A 21,361-nucleotide genomic window follows, 5' to 3' on the forward strand; every position below is an offset into this window, starting at 1 on the left:
GCTAGAATTCACCAGTGAAGCCATGTGGGCTTGAAGCTTTCTCTGTGAGAAAGTGTTAAACTACAGATTTTATTTTTGTAATAGTGCTACTTAAATTACATACTTATTTTTTGGAGTAGTTCATGTCTTTCAGGGAATCTATTTCATCTTGAAGTTATTGACATAAAGTATTTATACTATTCCCTTATTATCCTTTTAGTATCTGTAGAATTGTAGTGATGTCATTCCTCTCATTTTTGATATTGATAATTTGTGTCTTCTCTTGTCTTTTCTTGATAAATCTGGCCAGAAGTTTATCAGTTTTACTTATCTTCTCTAAAAAGTGCCTTTTCATTACACTGACTTCTCTATTTTTGTTTTCCTTTTTAAAAATTTCTGCTTTGATCTTTATCATTCCATTTTCTCTCCTTACTCAGTGATGAATTTCCTTTTCTTTTTCTAGTTTCATAAAAGTGGACACTGGGGAAGATGAATACTATATGAGCAACATCCCACATGTTGACATGTGTTTTCAGTTTCAGTCGGTACAAAATAGTTTTTAATATCCATTTAGACTTATTTGACCAATAGGGTTCCTTAGGAGTGTGTTGGTTAGTTTCTAAATATTTGGGGATTTTACAGATCTGTTAATTTGTTATTTAATTCCATTGTGGTCACAGAACAATATGTTGGATGACTGAAATCCTTTTAAATTTATTGAGGCTTGTTTTATAGCCAATGAATTCTGGTACTAGATGAGAATATGGTCTATTTGGATAAATATTATGTGCCCACTTGAAGAAAAATATGTAGTCTGCTGATTTGGTGTGGAGTATTCTATAAATGTCAACTAGGTCAAGTAGGTTGGTAGTATTTTTCAAGTCTGATGTATCATTACTCATTTTCTATATATTTTTTCTGTCAATTATTGAGAGAGGGATATTGAAATCTCCAACTCTAATTGTGTACTTATGTGTCTCTCTTTCCTATTCTCCTTAATATATTTGGAAGTTGTGTTATCAGATACATAAATTTTTAAGTGATGTCTTTTCTATTAGTTGACATTTCTATCACCATGGAATAACCTCATTTATCCCTGGTAATATCTTCGCTTTGAAATTGACTTTGTCCTATAGTAAATATAGCCACTCAAGGTTTCGTTTGATTAGTGTTAGCAAAGCATAAGTTCTTCCATATTTTTAACCTACTTATATCTTTGTATTGAAGATGAATCTTATAGACAGCATATATTTGGCTTTTGCTTTTTTATCCAGTATGACAACTCTATCTTTTAATTAGGTGATTACACCATTTATAGTTAATGTAATTATTTATATGATTACATTCAAAGCTACTGTCTACTCTTTTCTATGTATCCCATCTGTTCTTTGTTTCTTTTTCTTTTTCTTCCTGCTCTTGGGTTGATTTAGTACGTTTTATTATTTTTTGGTGGGGGGATAAATAGTTACAACTCAGGTTTTGTTATTTTAGTAGCTGTTTAATGGTTTGTAGTGTTCATGTTTAACTTATCACAGTCTATCTTCAAATGATATTATATGATTTCATGAATAGTATAAGAACCTTACAATAAATAGTGTACTTCCATTGATCCCCTCCTGACCTTTGTGCTATTGTTTTCATACATTTTACTTTTAGCACACCATATTATTTTTTTTTTGTTTAAATAGTCAATTATCTTTTTTTATTTTTTTATTTCTTTATTTTTGAGAGAGACAGAGTGCCAGTGGGGGAGGGGCAGAGAGAGAGGGAGACACAGAATCTGAAGCAGGCTCCAGGCTCTGAGCTGTAGACACAGAGCCTGATGTGGGGCCTGAAATCACAGACTGTGAGATCATGACCTGAGCTGAAGTCAGATGCTTAACTGACTGAGCCACCTGGGTGCCCCTCAATTATCTCTTTTCTTGAAGTATATATAGATCATGTAATATTAAATTAGTTTCAGGTGTACAACACAGTGATCTTTTATATACATTATGAAATGCTCAAACACAGTGATCAATTATATACATTATGAAATGCTCACCACAATAAGTATATTACAGTATTATTGACTATATTCCCTATGCTGTACTTTTCATCTGGTGACTTATTTATTTTATAACTGCAAGCTTGTACCTCTTAACCCTTTTCACTCATTTTGTCCATATCCCCAGTTTGTTCTCCATATTTACAAGTGTTTTCTCTTTTTTGTTGTTGTTTATTCATTCATTTGGTTTTTTGTTTATTTTTTGTTTATTTTTTACCTTGTTTTATTTTTTATTTTTTAAAATTTACATCCAAATTAGTTAGCATATAGTGCAACAATGATTTCAGGAGTAGATTCCTTAGTGCCCCTTACCCATTTAGCCCATCCCCCCTCCCACAACCCCTCCAGTAAACCTCAGTTTGTTTTCCATATTTATGAGTCTCTTCTGTTTTGTCCCCCTCCCTGTTTTTAGATTATTTTTGTTTCCCTTCCCTATGTTCATCTGTTTTGTCTCTTAAAGTCCTCATATGAGTGAAGTGATATGATTTTTGTCTTTCACTGACTAATTTCACTTAGCATAATACCCTCCAGTTCCATCCATGTAGTTGCAAACGGCAAGATTTCATTCTTTTTGATTGCCGAGTAATACTCCATTGTATATATATACCACATCTTTCATCCATTCAACTATCAGTGGACATTTGGGCTCTTTCCATACTTTGGCTATTGTTGATAGTGCTGCTATAAACATTGGGTGCACGTGCCCCTTCAAATCAGCATTTTTGTATCCTTTGGTTAAATGCCTAGTAGTACAATTGCTGGGTTGTAGGGTAGTTCTATTCTTAACTTTTTAAAAACCTCCATACTGTTTTCCAGAGTGGCTACAGCATTTTGCATCCCCACCAGCAGTGCAGAAGGGTTCCCCTTTCTCCACATCTGTTGTTTCCTGACTTATTAATTTGAGCCATTCTGACACGTGAGGTGATATCTCATTGTGATTTTGATTTGTATTTCCTTGATGATGAGTGATATTGAGCATCTTTTCATGTGTCTGTTAGCCTTCTGGATGTCTTCTTTGAAAAACTGTCTATTCATGTCTTCTGCCCTTTTCTTAACTGGATTATGTATTTGATTTTTTGGGTGTTGAGTCCTTCATATATTTTGGATACTAGCCCTTTATCAGATTATGTCATTTGCAAATATGTTCTCCCATTTCATCAGTTGCCTTTTAATTTTGTTGATTGTTTCCTTTGCTGTACAGCTTTTGATCTTTTTTTAATGGATGTTTATTTTTGAGAGAGAGAGCACAAGAGTGGGGTAGGGGCAGAGAGTGAGTGAGGGAGACAGAGGATCTGAGCAGGCTCCGCACTGTCAACAGAGAGTCAATGCGGAGCTCGAACTCACAAACCGCGAGATTATGACCTGAGCTGAAGTCAGAAGCTTAAGCGACTGAGACACCCAGGTGCCCCAGAAGGTTTTTATCTTGATGAGGTCCCAATAATTCATTTAAAAAAATGTTTGTTTGTTTATGTTTATTTTTGAGAGAGAGAGACAGAGTGCAAGCAGGGGAGGGGCAGAGAGAGAGAGGGAGACACAGCATCTGAAACAGGCTCCAGGCTCCAAGCTGTCAGCACAGAGCCTGACACGGGGCTCAAAGTCACGAACTGTAAGATCATGATCTGAGCCAAGTCAGATACTTAACCAACTGAGCCACCCAGGTGCCCCTATTCATTAATTAATTAAGAACATGGACACACACATACATGTATGCATGGGGGGGAGCAGAGAGAGAGGGAGAGAGAGAATCTCAAGTGGAGAGAGAATCCTGATGCGGGGTTCAATCCACGACCCTGAGATCACGACCTGAGCCAACACCAAGAGTCAGGCATTCAACCCGCTAAGCACCCAGGCACTCCTCAGTAGTTCATTTGTACTTCTGTTTCCCTTGCCTCTGGAGACATGTCTAGTAAGAAGTTGCTTTAGCTGAGATCAAAGAGGGTTCTTCTGCCTGTGTTCTCCTCTAGGATTTTGATGGTTTCCTGTCTCACATTTAGGTCTTTCATCCATTTTGAATTTACTTTTGTGTATGGTGTAAAAAAGTGGTTTAGTTTCATTCTTCTGCATGTTACGGTCCGGTTTTCCCAACACCATTTATTGCGAAGACTATCTTTTTTCCATTGGATATTCTGCTTTATGGAAGATTAGTTGACCATATATTTGTGGCTCCGTTTCTCGGTTCTCTATTCTATTCTATTGACCTATGTGTCTGTTTTTGTGCAGTACCATACTGTCTTGATGAGTACAGCTTTGTAATACAGTTTGAAGTCCAGAATCATGATGCCTCCAGCTTTGTTTGTTTTTTCCCAACATTATAATTCGGGGTCTTTTCTTGTTCCATCCAAATTTTAGAATTGTTTGTTCTAGCTCTGTGAAAAATACTGGTGTTTGATAGGGATTGAATTGAATGTGTAGTTTGCTTTGAGTAGTATAGACATTTTAACAATATTTGTTCTTCCAATCCTTGAGCATGGGATGTTTTTCCATTTCTTTCTGTCTTCTTCAATTTATTTTCATAAGCGTTCTATTGTTTTCAGCATACAGATCTTTTACCTCTTTGATTAGGTTTATTCCTAGGTATCTTATGGTTTTTGGTGTATTTTTTTTTTTAATTTTAGAGACAGAGTGTACACGTTGGGGAGAGGGGCAGAGGAGAGAGAGAGAGAGAGAGAGAGACAGAGAGAGAGAGAATCTTAAGAGAATCTTAATCTAATCCATGCTGAGCGTGGAGCCTGACACGGGGCTCGATCTCACGACCCTGAGATCCTGAGCCGACATCAAGAGTAGGATGCTTCATTGACTTAGCCCATCCAGGCACCCCTTGTTTGTTTTTTCTGAGATTCTACATATAAGTGAAATCATATAGTGAAATGATATACATACATATAGTGAAGTGAAATGATAACCTATATAGTTACCAGTTCTAATGTTCTTCATTCCTTTGTGTGGATCCACATTTCCGTCTGCTATCCTTTTCTTTTCCTTCTGCTTAAAAATACTTTCTTTAGGGGCACCTGGGTGGCTCAGTCAGTTAAGCATCCAACTCTTGATTTTGGCTCAGGTCATAGTCTCACAGTTTGTGAGCTCAAGTCCCGCGTTGGGCTTTGCTTGGGATTCTCTGTCTCCTCAGTGCTCTTTCCCCCTTGCACACGCCTACTGCACGTGCCCTCTCTCTCTGTCTCTCAAATAAACATTTAAAAAAATACTTCCTTTGGCATTTCTACAGTGTAAGCCTGCTAATGATGAATTCTTCCAGCTCTTGTATGTCTCAGATAGTCTTTATCTTGCTTTTATTTTTGAAAGCTTTGGGTATAGAATTCTAGCTTGATAGCTATTTGGTCCCCCTCTCCTTTTCACTGCTTGAAAGATGTTGCCCCACCGAGTTCTGGCTTACATTATTTCCAGCAAGAAATATGTTGTCATTGTTATATCTTTGTTGCTCTGTATGTCATGTGTGGTTTTGTTCCTTTGGCTGCTTTTAAGATTTGCTCTTTATCGTTGGCTTTGACCAGTTCGATTATGATGTGCCGTGGTGTAGTTTTATCCGAGTTTAATGGATTAAACTAAACATGTAGTTTAATCCATGTTGTGCTCAGAGTTCATTGACCTTCCTGGATTTGTGAGTTTATAGGGTTTACTTATTTGGAAATGTGGGGGCTATTATTTTTTCAAATTTTTTTTATATCTCCCCTCCTTCGTGGACTCTAAGTATACATATATTAGGCCACTTGAAGTTGTTGCACAATTCATTGAGTTAAGTAGAGGCATGGGGTTTTTTCCATATGTGAAATACTGTTATAATAACTTTTTTAAATGTCCTTGTCTGCTAATTGTAGCATTTGTGTAGGTTATGGATTAGTTTTTGATTGATTGCGTTTTAAAAAAAAAAAATTTAACATTTATTTATTTTTAAGACACAGAGAGTGATCAGGGAAGGGGTAGAGAGAGAGGAAGATAAATCTGAAGCAGGTTCCAGACTCCGAGCTCTCAGCACAGAGCCTGATGTGGGGCTCAAACCCATGAACCACGAGATTATGACCTGAGCCAAAGTTGATTGCTTTTTATCCTCAGTATGGGCCATATTTCAGATTTATTCAGACTCTTAGAAGTGTACCCTCTTTCTGTGTGCCCTCCACCCAAAGTGAGACTTTTGGCTTGGAAGGAGTTACCTGTGTATTAAACTACTGATCCGTGTCACCCAGTTCTAATCTCTATCTCATTCTAAGGATACCATACCCCATGCCATCCTTACCTTTCTGTTGGGCACCTCTGTCCTTCTATCTGTGTATTTATAATAGTCAAGAGCAGCAGTTGGCCAACTGGTCCCTACCCAACCATCCAGGCCATGTGCCTCAAGAATTCCTTTTTGCACAGCCCTGTGATGACTTTGGCCCGTCTCTTCTACCTACTCAAGTAACTCCTTTACCACTAATTTAATTCTCTGTGTTTCCATTTATAGGATATTACCTAGCCGTATGGCCTGCTGTCTCTGCCAATTTAAAAATACTATTGAGGTTGTCTGTAAGACAGTCAAGCTGCATTGTGACAGTGCATGTCTGACAAATGGCACACGTTGTGGTAAGTCCTAATTGCCTGATGATAAATTTGTAAATTTTTATTTTATTTGTGGTTTAACTTTTATTTTTAATCAACAATGATAATTTTTTTTAATATTTATTCAGTTTTGAGAGAGAGAGCATTCATGTGCGTGAGCTGGGAGGGGGCAGAGAGTGAGTGAGGGGGACAGAGAATCCGAAGCAGGCTCTACACTGACAGCAGCAAGCCCCATGCGGGGCTGAACTGTGATATCATGACCTGAGCCAAAGTCGGATGCTTAACTGACTGGGCCACCCAGGCACCCTAACAATGGTAAATTTTTAAACTAATGATGTCATTGCATTATTTTTACTCCTTCAGAGTTCAGATCCCTAAATTTCTAAGAACTATTCCTTTGTTAAAAGTCAGATTCTCAGTTACATTATTAAGTCCACTACCCCAAAATGAAAACCTGTTCACATAGTGCATCACAGTTTATAAGCTGATTTTACGTGCGTTAGGTCTCAGGTGCCCTTTGTCTTATAGGACAGGTGGAGATACCTTTTTGCTTATTTTGTTGTTTTTATAAGTGTGTAAGAGTACAAGTGATGCTGATTTCTGAAAAAGTTTTATTTGGAGCCTCTGTGTGTCTGTTCCCTAACCAGAAGCTGCTACCCAACCGTTCTAACGGATGAGAGGGCTCTTCTATTCTTGGGCTGTCCAACTCTTGTTCTGAATCTTAAGCTTTTCTATCCAAAACACAGGTGCTTTTAGGTATTTTTCTGTTCTTAGGTTTTATTGGCACTAACTTGGTGACTTCCAAAATGTGCTTTTGCACCTGGATAGCTTGAATATGGGTCCCTGTCAATGGTCTAGGGCACAGCATAAATTACACTTTGCTACTTCTATAAGTAGTGTTGCTTACTTTCCAAAACAAGGTTTTACCAATTTTCTTACTCCCTTCTCCCTTAGAGGTGGGCAGAATAGGCTTTTTTTTTTATCTCCTTTGACAGGCGAGGAAAAATGAGATCAGAGGTGCCTTAGCCTACACTCAAGTCTCCTCTCCCGTTTTGGGCGCTCCGCCAGCCCGCTGCTCCTCCTCTCTCGTGACCTTTATAACCTCCTCCTCTGACTCTCCCCAGCACCACGAAAAATACGTTTAATTCTTCTGGAAAAACCCAGCTGCACAGTGCTGTTCAGTGTACACAAGCTGTACGCTTGACCTTCATGTAGTTGGAAGCTCTGGATGGTTCTCTCAGTAAAGCTAGAAATCTGGAAATGAAAGGAAATGAAAGCAAAGTAGGCATTTGACCAAAGTTTCTTTATCCCTTCTGCATTTTAAAACCTCAAGTATCATTCCGTTGATTTTTTGGAACGCCCCACAGTGGCATCTCTCTCATACCTGGAAAATCTCTTAACCTATACCCCACATCTCTGCCCAAATTGAAGCAAAGAACCAGGGTGGACTTAGCGGGTCTTGTTTTTAGTTTTTTCTGTCTAGAGCTTATGTTACCGGAGGTGCGATATAGGGGAGCAGGGACCAAACAAAGGAATTGGTGGGTGGGCGGAGAGGGCGTGTCCAGATGAGGACCTGCTAGTGACGGGTGTTGTCCCGTGCATATGTGATGGTAGCAAGAACTCAAGCCCACTGAAGACGTAGAAGGAGGAAGACTCGTGCTCCCTCTGCCCGAAGCAGGACAGGGTGGGGTATGTGAAAGCCAGGAGTCGCACTAGAGCTGCACACAGTTTAGCCGAGTATCTTCCAGCCTTGGCTTTTCTTGAGGCCTGGGCAATCGGCCCTTAGGGACCAATGGAATAACTCTAAATATAGTTATTCACACTATGGAATGTTCTGAGGAAATAGCTACTTTTTCAAAAAACATCTTTTTCTCCTTTGGTTGTTGCCAATCGTAGGTCCAAGTTTGAGTTCGTCTCCTCTCTAAATGGCGCTCAAGTATTTGCTGATTCTTAATTTGCTTGACTGGGATGTATGACTGTGCATTGACAAAGAGCTGTGCTATCAGTCTTTCATTATCAAAACTCATCTCTCCTTCTTCTTCGACAGATCAGGAAGTATACCTAAGGAATGCAGAAGGATCATTCATGAAGGTATTGAAAGCTCGAAAGAAGAGCGCCAGCACGGAGCTGACTATTGAGCCAGAGAAGGCATCCTCAGACATAGATCGTGTCAGTTTGTCAGCCTTTATGAATGAGCAGCTAGACTTCAATGACAAAAGTGATGTCATTAGTGCACTGAATTACATATCGCCTTATTTCTCGGAGGGCAATCTAGAAGACGTAGAATCGATGCTGTTACCGTTCATTAAATTTCTGTTTTCAAATGTGCAAGAGGGAGACAAGCCCGTGGGTCACTCGATGAACGACACAGGGGACCCTTCTCTTAAACCTGGATCCAACAATTCAACTTACAAAAATAAACTGAGAAAACTCTACTTTCTGGAAAATTTGTTAGATGCAGAAATTCAGGAAAAAATTGATGAGGTGAAAAACGAAGAAAAAACGGCCATGCTTATACATTCCAGCCTTTTAGGTCCCAAGTTTAAACGTCAAATCTTTCCAAAGAAATGGGAAACTGCCCAACCGCAGGAGAAGAGCCTCGACGAAGTTGAGAGTGTGGGGAAAAAGTTCCTGAGAGTGAACAAGGTCATCCAGGGCCCAAAGGGCATACGGAAAAGGCACTTAAAAGAACTGAGACGTCAGAACATCCAGAGGACACAGAACGCCCAGCCGTCTGTGGAGAACATGGCCAAGGAAAGAAGGCTCAGGAGACCATCCCCAGGGGAGCTTCACGTGGCGCACAGGCCCAGCAAATTGGTGGGAAGCTCCTTCGATACAGAGCCTTCATTCGTAGAGGAGCACAAGGCAGCGGTCTCTTCTTTCCTGAAGCAATACTCTTTGGGCAGGCCTTCTGCCACCCCTGCTCCAAAATCCCCACCTGACGTGAAAAAAAAATCAAAAGACTTCATGTACAGCGTTTTTCTTATACAAGATGCAAATGATAGAGTTAGAAATGTGAAGGCTTTCGGGCCAGCCTCACACCCCAGAAAAACACACCGCTTTCATAAAAGTCGCTCCCGTGTGGTCCACAGAACACCCAAGGCCAAACTGAATCGAAAGTCCAGAAAGGAAAGTTCACTCAGTAATAGACAGCTGCTTGCAAAGAGGCCTCCATCCTCTGCAGTCAGGAGCCTCATAAATTCCCCTTCACGAGAGGATTTTTCATCTCCGGGAGAACTGAGTCCTCAGAAAAATCCTTTTCCAGAATTCTTTGCTCCTTCAGGAACTTACAGAGAAAACACTACTGCAGAGAACACTACTGCCCAAAATGTTTCTGAAGAAAATATTTCTACAGGAAACACTACTGTGCCAGAACAAACCCTCCCTGAATTCACAAACCGTAAGAATCTTTCCACTGCTAATTCTGTTACTGCAGGCAACTCTACGCCGACCGTTAAACAAACCAATGATACACAATGGGAATACCACAATGCGGGCACTGGCTTGCCCCCAAAAGCCACAGGCTTCACTGTGTCAAAGCTCTCGTCCTCAGGTGATCTGTTTGAAATTCAGTTAAACCAGCAGCTACGGTCCCTCATCCCCAGCAATGACGTGAGAAGCCTCATTTCTCATGTTATCTGGACTTTGAAAATGGACTGCTCTGAGACCCACATGCAGCTGGCCTGTGCCAAGCTCATCTCCAGAACAGGCCTCCTGATGAAGCTTCTCAGCAAGCAGCAAGAAGTAAAGGTGTCCAAGGCAGAGTGGGATATGGACCAATGGAAAAATGAGAATTATATCAATGAGAGCACAGAAATCCAGAATGAACAGAGAGGGCAGGAGTCAAGGGAGGTGAGGATAAATCCCAAAATGTGGGGTCTCGACATTTAGGTGGTTTAGGACATGGACCCAAGCACAAGGACCAGGGGCTCCTAGTCCGGGTCTTGTCTTGGCCACATAATTTTGGCTAAGGCAGTGATCTGCCACTTTGCTCATTTAGGAAACAGTGCCGCTGTTCCCAGAGTAGACAAAAAGAGGACCTAACATTCAAGATACATAAATTCTTGAAGAAAATGCTAATGATTAAGATTACGTATCACATTAGATTTGGTATATTCCTTAAGAACCTAGAAGCGATTCATCGGAAACAATGGGGTTTTAGAGTCGTTAAAGAATAGTTAACTTTCATCCTATCTCTGTTTTCTAAAAAAATTGTTCTTTCCTTTTTTTTAGCTCACAAAAGAAGTTCCAGGCTATGGCTATAACAACAAACTCATCTTGGCAATATCTGTGACTGTAGTAGTGATGGTTTTGATCACAGTTTTCTGTCTCATTGAGGTGAGGACAACAATTAATTCCGATTCCCAGACTATTTTCCTTCTTTATAATAGATTCAGAACCCACAAACTGAAAATCAAAGCCACTTTCCCACCTATCACGACTTGATATCCCTCTTCAGTCTGGAGGACTGAGATATGCTTTGTCCTTTTATTGCAAAGTATATTCCAGGGATTTTAAAAGGAACCCCACTGCCAGGAGACATCTGTGGATTGTAACCAAGATAACAAGCCATTAGCTTGTTCTGAGACATTAGGTCTAAGAAGGCCACAGTTGACATGATAGTAAAATTTCTTCAACTCAAAAAAATTATGTCAGTTCGATGCACTCACCAGTCATCCTCCTACTACCACTGATTTCTTTCCTCGTTGGCTAAAATGATGAGAGAGAAATAGTCTTCACCTTCATGGAGCTATCAGTCATCTTGGAAGAAAGGGCATGGCTTAGAGATAAAAGTGTCATCTTGTTGATTAATTAGATATACCTACAGCCCTCTCCTCCACTTCGCAAGGCATTGTGTAAACAGGTTCAGTTAAAACCCTGCAGCTAAAATCCTGCATCAGGCTACTCAAAGCTTGTCATAATTACAGTTGCCTATTCCTGGAGCTTGCCTGTTTACCTTTTATTCAATTATGTATAAATTGAATATATATTCAATGTATTTATTCAAATATACATATGCTTATATATATGTGTGTGTGTGTATATATATATATATATATGTATATATATATATATATATATTGCCATCTGTCATGGCAACCCTCCATTTCCTCCATTTCAGCCAAAGCAGCCCCTCACCATCCCCTAGTCAGACCATGCCCATTCCTACTTTTGTTGGTGACTTTGCCCACTTGAAATTCCTTTATTTCACTCTGCTGGTGGAAGTCCCATGAGCCTTCAAAAGCCAACTCGAGTTCATCTTTCTTCACAAAGCCTTCCCCGAATACTGTAATACTCCTGGACCTAGTCCTTCTGTGAGATTGTCACCGTTTCTTAGGGTCTACAGTGACGCATTCCCCTCCCCTGATAACAAAAATATGCTAAACAGTTTGTTAAAAGGCAGCTCCTCAAGAGAGAAATATCAAGGTCATGGATCAGAGCAGAGATATGTAAGGCTTCCTGGTCTCTCAGACTTGAGTAAAACCTGACTGGATGTATTAACTGCTAAGGAGAAACATGTCTGTCTTCTGGAGGGTTGGTCAGTAGTAAAAGCATAGAAATGGTGAGGAAGAGACCAACATGGGCAGTGCCCACCTAGCCTTGCCTAAGAGTAGAGATGGCACCTCAGGCAGCAGATGAGAGTCAGGCCCACCAGCCGGGCTGTGCCCGCGGGGCAGATGGATGGATCTAGCTACCTCAGTCCTTTCCATTAAACACTGGATTCAGCTAATTACTTTTCTTCCACTTCTCTTCTTACCAAATAGCCTTCTGATTATGCTTCAGTGTGCCACAGAGGCCTGTCTCCACAGGAGGTAATGCCCAATCATGTAGACACAGATGCCCTATCTATGGAATGGATGTTTTCCTTATTGTCAAGTCATGACCTGACATTCTGATTTTGATCAATCCTGTGACATTGGTAAGGTGATATTGCCTCCATGTAGAAAGAAGTGCGTTCTCTCTTGATGAGATCAGAGTCTGATTTCTCAGCCTAAGAGCCTAGGAACTAGCGTGGGGTCAACTTACCATGACCTCTGGGAAGAGAAATCATTGGCCATTGTCCAGTCCGTACTCTGCATCTTGAGGTGGCCTGCAGCCTTTTGCTTTTGGGGAAGTTCTATAAACTCCTATTGCTGTTTTCAATTTTTTTTTTTTCAACGTTTATTTATTTTTTGGGACAGAGAGAGACAGAGCATGAACGGGGAGGGGCAGAGAGAGAGGGAGACACAGAATCGGAAGCAGGCTCCAGGCTCTGAGCCATCAGCCCAGAGCCCGACGCGGGGCTCGAACTCACGGACCGCGAGATCGTGACCTGGCTGAAGTCGGACGCTTAACCGACTGCGCCACCCAGGCGCCCCTCCTATTGCTGTTTTAAATTCCTATGTGGTTTAACCTTGTGTTTATATTTTTTTATGTGGTTTCATTATTTCCTCTCCCTACTTAGATGATACACTTTTTGAGGTCAGAGACCATGCAGTTTCTTTCCTGTAGTGGACAATAATGATGTTCAAAGGAAGAGATGAGGCATTGTGTCAATTTCACAAGGAGGAATAATGCAACCTAATATTTATGGGAAGTAGCCTACAGAGTCCAGCAATAGACAGATCCGTGGGTGACTAGGACTTTTGAAATGTTACCTTTTAGAGGCGCCTGGGTGGCTCAGTTGGTTAAGGGTCCTACTTTGGCTCAGGTCATAATTTCATGGTTCAGGAGTTCGAGCCCTGTGTTGGGCTCTGTGCTGACAGCTCAGAACCTGGAGCCTGTTCTGGATTCTGTGTGTGTCTCTCTCTCTCTTTGCCCCTCTCTCACTCTTACTCTCTCTCTCTCTGTCACTCTCAAAAATAAATAAACATTGAAATGTTACCTTTTAGTATTCAAATCAGTGGAAGAAAATAAATAAATGGTAATAGAACAACTGCTTAATTATTTGGGAGGAAAATAACAACAGATCCCTATTTCTCACCTTAAAAAAACATATTTCAGTAAATGTAAAAAAAGAGAAACAAGAACCCGTCAAAGTATTAGAAGAAAATAGAATCAATACTTTTATAATCTTGTGGTGAGAAAAAGCTTTGTGACCTGATACCACATGCAGAAACATTTGATAGATTTGATCGTCTTGTCCGATTTATGCTTGGAATAAACCAGACATCTGATTGAATCCCCACAGTCCTGTGAGGATGATATCACCATCCTTCTTTCATACATAGAAGGGGATCAGCTTAAGGCCCCTGTGGCAAAACCCAAAGCAGAACCCAGCTGTGCCTGCAGTCAGCCTGTGCTCCTATCCCACTGTTCCATCTCCTTCACGATAAAAACACTGACAAATATTTGAAACATTGAAATTCAGTGAAAGCCCTTGAAAGGATTAATATATTTCATATGAAGAGAGTTTTATAAATCAACAGGAAGAGGACAAACAATCCAGGGGATCAAGGGGGCAAGGACTACGATGAACAGGAGGGCGTGGACAGTCCGTCACCATATCTGCCTCATGGCTTATGGGACATGGGTCTTGTTAACAAGGCCTTTTCGCCTCATGGTATAAAAATAGTCTCTGATATTTTCTTCTGTACTCTTATAATATTTGTTGTGATTTATTTATTTTTAATCTGTACGGAATCTGTGTGGTGCTTTGGTACGGTCGAGGTAGGGGATCTAACTTTTTTCCCTTACGTAAAGATCCAGTTACTTTAAAATCTTTTATTGAATGGTTCATTCTTTCTTCATGGATCTAAAATACCATTTTTATCTGGACTCTATTCTATCAATCTGGTTTTCTTTTCCTGTATCAGTATCACGCTACATACTTAACTGCAGTTGCTCTGTAAGAACGTATTTTAATGTCTGCTCTGTGATCTTCTTTTTCATACAGTTTGTTGCTATGCTTGCACATTTTCTCTACCAAATGTCAGCTGGCCAGTTTTTGTTTAAAAAACTGTCTTGGGATTTGAATGGGATTGCCTTGACTTTGTAGGTTAATTTGAAGGGAACTGACATCTTTACACTATTCTAGGAAAATAGTGTCTCACATCATGTATTCGTTTCTTCTTAATGTCCTTCAGAAGAGCTTTAGTGTTTTCATCTCATAGGTCTTACCCATTCTTTGCTAAGTTTATTCCTAGGTACTTTATGCCTTTTTATTGATAATTGTAAATGGGATAATTCTTCCGTTTTTTGATTAATTATTTATGGAACATAGGAAAGTCATTGAGGTTTACATGTTGATCTCTTGATTTTATATCTAGCCATCTTACTGAATTCTCATATTTCTTCCAGTAAAATTTTAGTTGATTCTCTTGGGCCTTTTAGTTTGTCTGTAATTTCGTATGCAAATACGTCTTAGTTCTTCTTTCCACGACTCCATTTTTTCCCAGTGCATCAGTTAGGACCTCCTCAACACCAATGAATAGCAGCAGTGATAACAGACATCCTACTCTTGTCCTTGACATTAAAACAGTGCTGCTGTTTAGGTTTCTGGTAGACACTTTTCTTTTCCTCCTCCCAAGAATTTTTATTAGGAATTATCTGTTGACTGTTATCTGAGACAGTCAGTAAAATGTATTACCAACTGCACACAAGTTAGGTGTTATTGAAGAGTCAAAGGACTATTAAACAAATTCCTGTCCTAGGAAAAGTTATCATCTCACTGGGTAGATAAGACCTAAAATGCAAAGGAATGAATAAAGATTTGGAGGGAGTGGTTATTGTGATGGGTAACTGTGATCATGTTTTCCTCCAAAACAGATTTATTGTCATAGAGCAGCAGCCAAGGAAGGTAAAGAAAGAAGCTCAAGGTAAATATTAGTCTGGCAATCGTTAAAGTAGAATTTTAGAACTAGATTTTCAAACTCATCTATTTCAATCCCCTTGTTTTACAGCCAGGAAACCACCAAAGGCAGAAAGAATACATATTTGGCCTAATGCTTTGCCTGGACCCAGCAAAGTTAGCTGCCCAGCCAAACCCAAGTTAGAATGGGACTGGCACAGAGCACCTGCTCACTAGACCTTTAAAGAAAGATCGTGGGGGGACGGAGGTGAAAATGTTCAGACCCGTTCCTGCTGGCGGTGGGCATCAGGCCTGGCCACAGACCTTCTCAGAGGCTCTGGAGAAGGGATAGGGAGGGCCAAACGTCGTGGGGTGAAGGGGCTAGTCTTCAAGCATGATGGAAGGTGGAATACATGAGTCCCTCCTATAAAGTGGGGGGGAAACTTCCTTCTTCCTCCTTCTGGTTTTCGAGGCCCCGCTCTCCATTCCCTTTATCCAGACCCAATAGAATTTGAACTGGGAGAGACCTTAGATAATCATTTATCTCTTCCTTTTATACTAATGAGATGGAGAAGGAGAAAAGGAAGATGTCTTGCCGGACGGTTGTATCACTAGTACCACTAGAACCAGAAAGAAGATGGTTCCTTTCCAGTTGGGCACGTCTCTGACTACACTGTTCTTGGGCTGTGAACTGCATTTTATGTCACAACTCAGTGCACACATACCGTATAGACATAAGTACCTTCTAAAACAAACTTACCATACACTCTGATTCTTTCTGTTCTGTTTTTTTTAAGTTTATTATTTATTTGGGGGGGGGTGGAGCAGAGACAGAGAGAGAGAGAGAGAGAGAGAGAGAGAGAGAGAATCCCAAGCAGGTTCTACACTATCAGCACAGAGCCAGACACAGGGCTCAATGTCACAATCTGTGAGATCATCACTTGAGGCAAACTCAAGACTTGGGCTGCTCACCTGACTGAGCCACCCAGGTACCCCCTATTCCGTTTGTATTCAAAAAGAGTATTTTGTGTTTTAGCGCTAGCCATGTGTTTTAAGGTGATTTCCCGACTCACTCCCTCATCTGCCTGCAGTGTGAAAGTCAGTGAGCTAGATAACTGCTGGTTGGACTCAGGCATTCACTCGGTGCGATTCATCTTGTAAAGTAAAGCAGCTAGGAAAATAGAAACACCTCCCCACCCGCCAGCAAATGATGCCTGGGAGGCTAAGCCTGGTGGGGACTGATGTACAATGCTTCTGGAGAGAGTTAGGTGCTTCTGCCGTGTGGTCACCCAGTTTGTTGACTGCACAAGGGCACTTGGCCAAGGGCCAGAAGGTGAGCAGGGTGAAAATCCTGCCTATACTTCATGTCAAGTTACATACAAAGGTCTCCCAGGGACACTGTGGGGCCATTATGGACAGACACAGGAAAATTCTGAAAGCCCAGCATGTATGGAATTATTTCTGAGATCCCAGGTCTGTGTTGATTTTGCCTGCTAATAAGACTGGAGAAATACATTGTGAGAGGCATGGAAAATGGTACGAATCACTAATTGTCTGTGTGTGTGTTTCCTTCAAGGGGCTTCTTTGGATCTCTGCTGCGTAAGAGATGCTCAAAGGAAAGTGACAATCAGGTAAATCTGAGGAGGATAAAGTACCGTGGCTGGAGAAGGCAGGGGAAACAGACCTAACATTGTCCTTTCTGTTTTCTAGGAGGGCTTTTTCTGGAGAAGGCGGCCACTTTGGCTTAGGGACATGTACAGACCTCTCAATGCCACACGCAAGAAAAACATGGCACAGAAGCTACACGACAAGGATTCTTCTGATGAAGATGAGATTTTCCACATGAAACTAGGGTACGTGATTGGGGAAGATTTTCTCTAAAATGGGGAAATTATGAAGAGTTGAATTGTTCCTTTTGAGAGTCAAAGCCTTGGCATTCTTCTCCTTTTCCCAGGGAGGCTGGCAAAGCCACAGCAGAGAAGGCCACAGATTCCACTACTGAAGAGCTGGGTGACAAGAGTGAGACACTATGTGAGGTTGTCACAGAGTGAACGCCGTCCTGCCTCAGGCCACCTACAAAGTTTACTTCCGATACTGGCTTCTCAGCATTGCTTATAAAATACTTTTTCTTCTCATATTGAAATGTATAAATCCATAACCAATTCTAGCCACATGGTAAGGAACTAAAACGTAAACAGTTCAATATTTATCTACAGACAACAGGGGCCACAGGCGAGAGAAGCAGGACTGAAGCCAGAGTCCCTCGTGGTAGCCAGTATTTCCACAAGACAGTCTGGGCAAAGTAGGGTGAATGGGGCGTCTTTCCCTCATTTCCCTGATACAGTCAGTCTCTGGAAACTGGAGAACGTATCTTCAAGGGGCTTAGACTATTAAGTTAATTAACAGCTTATTCTGGTGCTCTCTCCCCTGGCTCACCCAATACCAGTTATTCACAACGCGCTTGACCCCCTGCCCATAGAGGATCGTCTCTTTCTGGCCCCTCCGTAAGGTCTTTGGGGTTGCCAGAATGTTTGGATCGCTGAGCCTACCGCCACTGTCGGGCTGAGGCCTGTCTTTCTTCCCAAGAGCTCAAACTCGGACACAAAATCTGTAGGTGGAAGTAGAGTGTTCCTCAACCTTACAAGCTAGTAGATAATTCCCATTGGGTTTTTTTGTTTGTTTTCTTTAAAAAAAAAAAAAAAGTCCCCACCCTCAGAGAGCTAGCAGGGAGATGCTGGAGGGTTAAAGAATGTGTGAGAGCAGTAATTACCCAGGACTGCCCTGCTCAGGCCTTTATTTCAGAAAACTTATTGGCGGGGGCACTTACTGTTCACCTGTACCACACTAGCCTCTGCTGACCCCACTGAGGGTCGGATGCGTGCGGCTGGGCTCTCTCCAGTTCAGCCCAGCACCACACCTACCACTGCTTTCCTACCCAGCTCAGATCAGGGCTGCACGATTCCAGGAGATAATGCAGCACAACGTGCAGAAGACGCAAACATCCCTCCACTTCTGCAGAGGAGGGCGTTAACCAGTCACATTTGGGATGTTGGGAGGAGTCGGGGTGCCTGGGTGGCTCAGTCCGTTGAGCATCCGACTTTGGCTCAGGTCATGACCTCATGGTGTGGGAGTTTGAGCCCTGCATTGTCTCCTTCAGATCCTCTGTCTCCCTTTCTCTCTGTCCCTCCCCCCAGCTCACACACTGTCTCTCAAAAATAGATAAACATTAAAAATAATGAAGTCATCTATACTTTCTGAGTAAATGAATGACAGATTTTAGAAAAAGGACGTCAGAGTCAAAATACAGTAGTGAATAAAAGAAATCCTGAATGAACAAGGTTTGATAATCTCTTTTCTTAATGTCTGTTTATTTTGAAAGAGAGCAAGGGGGGAGGGGCAGAGAGAGAGGGAGAGAAAGAGCCCCAAGCGGGCTCCGTGCTCAGTGTGGAACCCGATGCGAGGGACTCGATCTTACGACCGTGAGATCACAGCCTGAGCTGAAATCAAGTGTCGGATGCTTAACCGACTGAGCCACCCAGGCGCCCCTGACAATCTCTTTAGATGCCCCCAAATAAATGCTGGTGGCTTAGCGATAGGTGATGGAATATGGCACCAACCGCTGGCCACCAACAGAGTCCCCCGAGGGGACAGTAGGACTGGGGCACAGCCCAGCAGGTTTGGCAGGGTTGGTAGGAACGGTTCCAAGCGGAGTGATTGGCCCATCAGTGCCTCTTCGGCTCTATTAGTTTGCTGCTGCTGGGCAAGGACACCTGTTCTCCTGGTGCCTGCTCCCGTTCCCCCAGCGTTTTAGTGAGAATGGCCACCAAGTGTCTGTCTCTGTGTGGTGACCTCAGTGAGCCAACAAATAACTGTGTTGAAAGCACGAGACTAGAGAGTAACAGTAATCGGAAGCAGCAGCAGCAGCTAGTTCACTATTTGCTTACTTGGTGTCAAGGCCTGGGTTGGGCGTGTTGCAGTCTTAATTTCGCCCAACAGTCCGTGAAAACATACTTTATTATCCCCATCTGGCAGATAAGGGGACAGGGCTTAAAGGACGTAGGTAACCTGTTCAGGTGCCCAAAGCCGCAAATCCAAAACTGCCAGGTAGGGGTTTAATCCAGGCCTGTTAACTCCAAAGCCTGCTGACGGTTATACTGCCCTGCTGCAGGGTGCAGGGGTACAGAGACGTCTAAGCCATGGTTACCATCAAAGAATCAATAATTACAACGATGAGGATGGTGGCAGCTACTGTTTGTTGAGCACGTGCTTTGAGCCGGGCGCAGTACCAGGCCCTGTAGTCACTCTTAGGTCACAAGGGCAGAAACTCCTCATGCCAGCTCAAACTCCTTAATGAGCTGGGTGGAGCGGGGGCTGGTGGTGACTTTTTGAATAAGAGAGGTGGACACAGAGACAGAGCTGACGAGAAACCAAGAAGACCCATCTGTGCATCGTTGGGCTTCCCGAAGTGTGGGCCGGGATTCCAGGCAACTCCATTCTCCTATTTTGGAATATTTCCATTAGCGCAAATGTGGTTCATAAAGTGAAGCTTAGAAAATGTTGTTTCTATAACACTACCTCAAATTTGCACAATACTTATCAGTCTCAAATGCTACCCTGCCATATTTCTTTTAATTTCTTTAATGTTTATTTTTGAGAGAAAGAGAGAGAGAGCATGCGGGCAGAGAGAGAGGGAGACACAGAATGTGAAGCAGGCTCCAGGCTCTGAGCTGTCAGGACAGAGCCCGATGCGGGGCTCCAACCCGTGAACCACGAGATTATGACCCTCTCTGCCACTCCTCCACTCGCACTCTATGTCTCTGTCTCTTGCTGTCTCCAAAATAAACATTTAAAAAAAATTTTTTTAAACAACAATGAGCAGTTATTCCTCAAAAAAACGTCTTTTTTAATGTTTATTTTGAAGAGAGAACAAGAGAGAGAGTACAAGCAGGGGAGGGGCAGAGAGGGAGACATAGGATCTGAAGCAGGCTCCAGGCTCTGAGCTATCAGCACAGAGCCCAATGCGGGGCCCCAAGCCATGAATGGTGAGACCGTGACCTGAGCCAAAGTCAGACGCTCAACCAACTGAGCCACCCAGGCGCCCCATTCCTCAAAAGTTTTGAGTCAAAATTTCGGGAATAGCTTGGGCACTTCTGCCCCTGGGTCTTTTGTGAGATTCTCAAGATACCACAGGGCTGCAGTCATCTGAAGGCTTGACTGAGTCGGAAGGGTCCACTTCCAAGGTGGTTCACTCACTTAACATGGCTGTCAAGGGGGTTGGAGGGAGGCCTCAGATCCTTGCCATATGAGCCTGCCCACAGGCTGTTTGACTGAATGTCCTCACAGCATGATGGCTGGGTGCCTCCAGAGTGAGTGATCTGAGAAAGAGAGACAGAAATGACAGAAGGTATCCTTCCTATGACCTCACCTCAGACGGCACAGAGCAGCATTTAGCAGTGACTTAGTCACTAAATCCAGTTCACATTCAAGGGGTGGGAATTTAGACCCCACCTTTTATTTATTTATTTATTTATTTATTTTTATTTTTTTTTAATTTTTTTTTCAACGTTTATTTATTTTGGGAAAGAGAGAGACAGAGCATGAACGGGGGAGGGGCAGAGAGAGAGGGAGACACAGAATCAGAAACAGGCTCCAGGCTCCGAGCCATCAGCCCAGAGCCTGACGCGGGGCTCGAACTCACGGACCGCGAGATCGTGACCTGGCTGAAGTCGGACGCTTAACCGACTGCGCCACCCAGGCGCCCCTAGACCCCACCTTTTAAAGAGAGAAGAGTCGGGGTGCCTGGGTGGCTCAGTTGGTTAAGCGTCCGGCTTCAACTCAGGTCACGATCTCGCGGTCCATGAGTTCGAGCCCTGCGTCAGGCTCTGGGCTGATGGCTCAGAGCCTGGAGCCTGCTTCGGATTCTGTGTCTCCCTCTCTCTCTGCCCCTCCCCCGTTCATGCTCTGTCTCTGTCTCAAAAATAAATAAACGTTAAAAAAAAATAAAAATAAAGAGA

The 21,361-nt window shown here is 42.3% G+C and overlaps 1 protein-coding gene across 1 annotated transcript in view; it reads left to right on the top strand.

Annotated features, from left to right (window-relative positions):
* Nucleotides 1-21,361, top strand: part of LOC124512839 (leucine-rich repeat-containing protein 37A3-like) — a 340,529-nt gene that overhangs the window by 35,954 nt on the left and 283,214 nt on the right. Inside the window, exons 13-19 of the mRNA XM_047080445.1 lie at nt 6,483-6,601; nt 8,625-10,429; nt 10,811-10,915; nt 15,326-15,375; nt 16,924-16,978; nt 17,058-17,200; nt 17,302-17,383. Of these exons, the coding sequence (XP_046936401.1) occupies nt 6,483-6,601; nt 8,625-10,429; nt 10,811-10,915; nt 15,326-15,375; nt 16,924-16,978; nt 17,058-17,200; nt 17,302-17,383 (2,359 nt within the window). The remainder of the gene's footprint in view (nt 1-6,482; nt 6,602-8,624; nt 10,430-10,810; nt 10,916-15,325; nt 15,376-16,923; nt 16,979-17,057; nt 17,201-17,301; nt 17,384-21,361) is intronic.

Source organism: Lynx rufus, unplaced genomic scaffold, assembly GCF_022079265.1.
Source record: "Lynx rufus isolate CCGP_SWC_20201006 ecotype Redwood Valley unplaced genomic scaffold, mLynRuf1.p SCAF_18, whole genome shotgun sequence".
Classification (NCBI taxonomy): domain Eukaryota; kingdom Metazoa; phylum Chordata; class Mammalia; order Carnivora; family Felidae; genus Lynx; species Lynx rufus.